General features: G+C 36.1%; 1 protein-coding gene across 1 annotated transcript in view; it reads left to right on the top strand.

Annotated features, from left to right (window-relative positions):
* LOC130584199 (cilia- and flagella-associated protein 47-like) overlaps nucleotides 1–6,562 on the top strand; it is a gene marked incomplete at its 5' end in the record, with an annotated part of 203,595 nt that extends 197,033 nt beyond the window's left edge. Inside the window, one exon of the mRNA XM_057384030.1 lies at nucleotides 6,296–6,562. Coding sequence (XP_057240013.1) covers nucleotides 6,296–6,517 — 222 coding nt within the window. The remainder of the gene's footprint in view (nucleotides 1–6,295) is intronic.
* Between the last annotated feature and the right edge of the window lie 446 nt (nucleotides 6,563–7,008).

Genomic DNA, 7,008 nt, shown 5'->3' with positions numbered 1-7,008 from the left:
CTAAGGATAAATAAGTGAAGAGAGCAACCTTCTTAAAAAAGCTTTAAAGAGCTGCCAGAAAAGATGCTGTGATGTGCTGGTCAGGCTGAACAGAAAACCAGCAGAGCTGAGGGATGGTGAGGTGCAGCAGGAATTAAACCAGGCACAGCCAGGAGKCTGGGAATCCTTGGAAAAGGGAGTATTCCTGTTGGCTTGCAGTTAATTTCCTTTCACTGTGCTGAATTCAGCTGGAGACCAGAGCAATCGCTTTGTAATTCATGTGTGAGACTTCTGAGATATTCTAAAGCAGAAGGCACMCACAATAAGTCTTAAATGATAAAATAGGTGTCAGGGTGAACCAGATTGCAGGTAACATTATCAAGCCCTCCAGAAGTCAGGCTTGTGCACCTTTATTACTGAATAATCACTGACTTAGCCTATGGAAGATAGCATATCAAAACCATTTGTCATGCTRTTCTGCAAATAAATGATGCAGTGTGCCAGCCACAGTACCCAGGTGTGGCTTCTCTAAACTTGTCTGTACAAACTTGCATATCTTAACAGCAAACAGTTCTGTTACATATTCAGCAGCTTGCTGGAAATACGTYCTGCCTTGTTCCTGGTGGATTTCTTAATTATCAGAGTTTAATGTTATTTTAAATTGTATCTCTTGACAAGAATGAGCGAGGAAAAATGTAACTGACTGACTAGAATAATTGAAATATTTTYCCATTAAATAGGATATGTGTTGATGTTGGCTTGAGTTTTATGATTAGAAGCAAAATGCAGAATCAGTACTCAACATTTTTGGTTCACAAGCACGAGGAAAGGATACTTTGCTTATTGAGCCTCATAGTTCTGATAATGGCAAAAGGTGATAATAACATAGAAAACATGGCTGTATGAGGGTATTCAGACCCTGCCAGTCCTGGAGGATTTTGACTGTATAATGTCTAAGCAATGTTGTGAAACACCTAATATTTGAACWGCAGGAGTCGATTAAGTAAATTTTAATTATATGTGGACATGTTTTGTAAGTTAAGAAAATTACTCATCCATTTTCTTAATTAGAAGTTGGTCAGAGCCTGTGTGAGCATTTGTCTGCTTGTGAGAGGTGTTTTTTAATTGCTTTGGGTTTTTTTCCCATTTCCTTCACTTATTAAACTACCATTGTCTTGATCCATGTGTTTTCTTGCTTTTACTCTTCCCTTACACAGTTCCCATRAAGGTTTGCTTTAATTTCATTCTGCATACACCAATCATAATTGCTCATTTTTTTGTTTGTCATTACTGCAGTATAAATTAAGGGCCAGGAAATATTTGATGCACTACCTGTAGTTTCCTGTGTTTTAACTTTTTARGAAGTCTTGCAAATTTTATTTTGRTTTTYCTGATTTAATGCTATKTGGAAGCTAACTGGAATACAATATKCCTTGAAATTCCTGATCCYTGCTCCCAATCCACTCTTCTACCACAGATTTCTTTGGCAGTTATTTATCATGTATTTCAGMAACACTTCCAGCCTACAGCGAACACCCATGGATAATCTGTGTTTTGCAGATTAATCCTGTGAATCATGAAGCATCAGTAAAAATGGGTTGGATACCAAACAAATAGACTTTTATATAAATTATTAGATGACTTTTACCAGCATTGGCTGAACAAATTRCTTCATGAACATTACTCAGTCAGCCATCAAGATGATTAAATGTCTTGCTTGAATAACTTATGTTATTTGGTAAGAAGTAACAGTGTGTGTCTCATTTTTTAATTGTTAAAAACATTTTTCAGAGAGATTTAGCTCAGTAGATGGCCATTACTCCAGTCAGGTGAGCCAAATTATTTTTCTCTTCACATTTTGATTCAGGCATGTTGGGGTTTTGTAAAAGGAAAGCAATTCATTTCAACAAGAAATCATCCCTCAGATTGTCAAGGACATCCAGAACATAATCTAGTCTTTCTTCTTAAATTGTGTGTGAAATAGGYCTAGATATGCATCACAGGGAGCCTGGATTCTTAACTGCCTGTGTTTATATCAGATATATCTTAACAGAGATTCTCTTTTACAATTCTCTTCTAGTCATAGTACAGATTGCTGCAGATTCAATACCTGAGCTAGTATTGGAATTACTCCAAATTTGATACAATAAACTGCACTGTCTTTAAAATAGGAAGAAGAGTTCCTCTGATTTGGTAAATTTTKGCCCACTTTAGAGACAAGTAAATACAGCTTGTAAGTCATATTCTGTCACAATTATATGGTCATGTGTGGATGACCTGTGAAAGTCTCTCTTCCTTCTCTCCACCATTGCAGAAAAGTCTRAAACTCTGATGATCTGTGTTTTCCTTTGCTGTGATGTGTCTGCCCTGGTAACCCAAAGCAGCAGCTTTGAGGCAMTTGCACGGGTTTTGAAGTTGACGGACTTGCTCTTGCTGCAATTTTCCTRTTGGTTAGAGTAGTTATTGAAGTTAAGATCAACAGACTTAAAAATACACAGAAAAATACTTATGGCTCCAGCAGCGCTTAAATACCTCAATGTGACCTTGGAAATTAAGTTTTCTAGTAAAAAATGGACATTTGTGGGTGTCTGAGGTTTACTGAAAATTACTTAAATCTAGGTTGCCTTGCAAACTACTGATTTCTGGATGGTTCTAATGCTGTACAAAGGACCCCAAGTTATATTGAAAATTAGAGTAACTCTTTTCCATGTGTGCGACACTCATTTCTCCTTTAGCAGAAAATGCTGAGCTGAAATAACAGTATTTTTTTTCCACTTAATTAGTACATAAATGCACATCTTTTTCACAATGTATCCAGTTGTCTTGGATGATGACACATKATTTACAACAGATGAACTACCATAGTTCAAGATGAGATATTAGGGTGGAGTTTTTTGRTTTATTGCCTTTTTCTTTTTCCTTTTAACAGGATGATTTCTATCTAAAGGGTTCATGTCATAACACCCATATTTTCCCYGTTGAAGCCAATGAGTTTCCATCAGGGAAATATCAGTGTCTCCTATTACAGAACATCTGATACAGCAGCAAAATAGACAGGTTTTTCCACCAAACATACAAACTAGGGTATTTCTATAGCAAACAGGAAATCAACAGAAGATTATTACTACCCARAAGTCTGCATCAATTGTTTGATGCTGATGATAAAGGAAGTTGAGAGATGGCATAGCCCACCATTTTTGTTTGAATCCCACTATTACTAGTACTACAGGCAGTCCAGTCACAGTCTGTGTGGATTTCATGAAAAGAAATTATTTTTGTAAGTAACTTGATACTCAGYTTAAATCACTGGCTGAAACATTTATCAGATCTTTTCTCTGACCTTGAAATAATCCATGAGACTTTCACACAGYGAATATGACCCTGAGGTTGAATTTTCTTTAAACTAAATTGTTCCTCTGCTCTACTAAAGGAAGATAAACCATTTAATTTTTGTACTGAAGTTAATAAAATAATTAGCTAACTTTGGAGAGCCACTTACTTTTCTTAAATGACAGCTTTATCTTTGAGCATAAGCTTCTGATGTTGGTTCATGTCACACCTGCTTTTGTTGGATTTTACCTTTACAGACAGTAGTTACTGGTTCATTCCACAGTATTAAATAAGGTTGAGAATAAAGATGAGTTGATCTGCCTGTTTTACACTGAATAATATTCAATCTAAATTAGATTTTGATTTTAGTAGGATAGTAATAAAAWTTTTGAAAAACTATGCACACATGGTGAAATATCTCCTGAGTTCTCATTTACTAATTTTATTGGAATAAGGGGAGTCATTCAGCAGACACAATGTCAAATCAGTACTGCCAATTTTCAAGTAAAGGTTTCTTTAAAAATACACAGCAAAAACCCCCTCATCTCTTCTTCAACATTGGTGCAGGAAAGTATAATTCAGTTGCCAAAATGCTAGTTCAAACTACTATTAGAGATCCATATGATGATGGTATTTAGGAGCTGTAAATGTGTATATCTGTGAAATAATGTAAATGCTCTATAAGTGCACAGCAGAGAACAAAGCCTGAGCCAAAGAGTTTGTGGTTTAATGTTCTGAAACTTCTTTTTGTTGAATGTCTGCAATATAAATTCAAAACTGCTTGCAATGATACTCCTWAAGTATACTTTAGCATTGAACTGGGTAACAATTAGAATGGTRCAGAGAAGCAGATGAAAGGTAAAGAAGATAAACATAATAGATTCAAACATTTTCAGTGGCAAGTATAAAACTGATGTAACAAAACTTTAATAAAGTCAAAGAAATATTTTACTATGCTTTTTYCCCCTCTTCTTTATGTTGCTGTAAATATAGGGTGACTTTACAGAAAGCTGGAGSTGGAGAAGGTTGACTGCTTTTGTAATGCTTTACCTAGACCATAATTAAATGACAGAATGCAACAAATAACAAGACAAATATAAACACTATGCTTTGGAGATGGTTGATACCATTTATGCTGTGTGCAAATCTGTCACAATTTGTGTTCCTATTGTGGCACCTTTCTTTTGGCCAAAWCTGATCGTGGTGCTGATGTGCCCAGCAGCAGAGCAGGAGCAGAGGGCTCACACTGGAATGAGCAAATGTTCCACAAATCCAGCCAGGTCAGAAGCTGACTCTCATCTGAGGGAAAAACTCATGAGCTCTGAGGGTTGACTGTTGCACTATTATCCAGATCGATTTGAGAGCGTATCAGCCTTTCTGGCCTTTTGTTTCCTCAGATAAAAAGTTATGGTGTAATGCTTCTACCTGCAGCTGATTGTTCTAAGGTTTAAGTTGGTTTTAAATGGGAGATGAATTACATAGAGTACAAGTCCTGCTGTAATGATAAAGCTCTGTGACTGGAAGCAGGAGAGAAGGGTGACCCTGTGAGCTGTGTCCTGCAGTTCAACACAGCAGGAGAACACCAAAAACCTGCTCTGGAACCACAACCAGCACAGCTGAGTGACTGCAGTGCTGGGTTCTGGGGAAGGACAGACCTTGGGAATGTGGAAATAACTCTCATTTCCTGTGACTCCCCTGCTCTGAGGCTGCAAACTCAGAGTCTCATATGTTCTGTGCATCATGGTCCTGCACCGTGTTGTCTTCTGTATGTAAGCCAAATTTCACTTGTATGAATATATTTTAATAGGCCAATACATGTGATATTTTTTACTCATCTTCCCCTGCTAGTTTTATCTCAGAAGCAGAAAAAAAGCCCCAAACATAAAACCTGGAATTTCTGGGCACAAGTGTAAGGGAATTGATGACAGTGCAGACCTAATCTGGGCATGCAATGCTCTGTCTTTTTGAATAGTACAAAGCTGAACATGATGAACATCATTTGAAAGTTTGTATTATCTTTTGGGTTTGTAACATTTCTGTTGTTAGCTTGTAGTTTTATGGGTTTTTTTTTAAAGAAAAGGAGAATAGAAAACTAAAACCTGGGAATATACCCTTTTCTAAATAAAATGACAGGAAAGTGCTAGAGACTCAAAATAAAGACCTTCTTTCAAAAATTAAAGTGATACACTTTGAAAGGGAAATGATTTAGAGATCTGCAAAAGTTACACATGAGTTTTAAACAACCAAAATTCTGTTTCAGGATACAAATGAGGCACAAGAGATAGGCAGCAGTACATCCTTAATATTAATAGAAATAAAAGTCCTTAAGTATTGGGTAAATGGGATGTGTAGTAAGAATGAGAAGCATATATTCRGRAAKAATCAAGTATTCAAGCATTACAAGACATGACATGGAAACATATGTTCCATTCCTGGAGAGCAGTTATAAACAGAGAGCAAATGAAGAATGTCATTTTCAATCCACATAAATGTGCCTCAAACTGGAGATTCCAACATGAAGCTTCAATTCTCCTGTGCATACTCTGAATCCTTTTCTCTTAATTTTGTTCATTGTTTTAATCTGAAAATTCCACCATTTGATAATGCCATTATTACAGATAGCAGAGCTGCAAGTGAATCCTACAGTATAAACCTGAGGCATTTATGTTGTAATTTGAAATAGTCACCTTTGAAAAACATACAGAGCTCTTTGAAAAAATATACAGACCTCTGGGATTTACTAAATAAAAAAGGAATTTTAGATCAGCCAGGAAGGGTAAATTTCTCATCTTTGTTATGCCTGGCCCTGAATAAAGATAAATAGAATTTCAGTTCTCTGATCCAGGAGTGCAATTCTCATTCTGTGTTATTCCTATGCATTTCATGGAAAAGGATAAATATGTTTTGAAATCARTGTTGCATCTTAAATCACAAATTTTCAAGATATTTGATTTTTTTTTCCCTTTCCTCTGTTCATTATTTTCAGACACAATCAATGAAGTGGACATATGAWATCAATGGAGTTCTTCCACCTTCTGTGCCACTGACAATGGCTGCAAAAGTAGATTGTACCAGCAGCTACACAGGATCATCCACGGTCCGACAGCGCAATTTTCTACATGAAAATCTGAAACTTATAACCACTGGACCATCCTCACCAATCAAGGGGGCACCTTTGGTTGTTAGGCAAAAACAGAAAAAGTTATGATCTGTTAATTTTTTTTTTGTCAAAGAACAAATAAATTCTGCAGATAAAAAGAAAATATGCTATTTAAAAAAAATTTTGTAAGCCAATATGGTGTGTATGGATTGTACATTTTATATAGAAGACAGAGAGCACCTGAGCCCTAGTAATAATTCCAGGGATTTTGGATGCATATCAATTTATTTATGTCATACAGATGTCAGGAAGTTCAGAGAAAAAACTTTGAGTTAAAAAAAATAAATCTGAAGACTGGGTAATTCAGACTAATGGTTTGCTTTCTAAGGGATATTGGTTTTAATAAGACTGTAATAGGAAGTTTCAGTGAACATTCAGCACATTACACCCATGCAAACCAAGCAAGAAGAACAATCCCTGATCTCTTCCACAAGAAATTCCTTACCCAAAGATTGGACTATTTTGCTAAGGTGAAACATGGTTGTGTGTTGTATGTCCGGAGCTTGAATGCCTTTCATATTCTCTTGCTTTGGCAAATT

Source organism: Malurus melanocephalus, unplaced genomic scaffold (assembly GCF_030028575.1).
Source record: "Malurus melanocephalus ecotype Western Australia unplaced genomic scaffold, MMel_1.1 scaffold_680, whole genome shotgun sequence".
Lineage (NCBI taxonomy): Eukaryota > Metazoa > Chordata > Aves > Passeriformes > Maluridae > Malurus > Malurus melanocephalus.
Note: the sequence above shows the minus strand (reverse complement) of the source record. Positions and strands in the feature narration are given on the sequence as shown.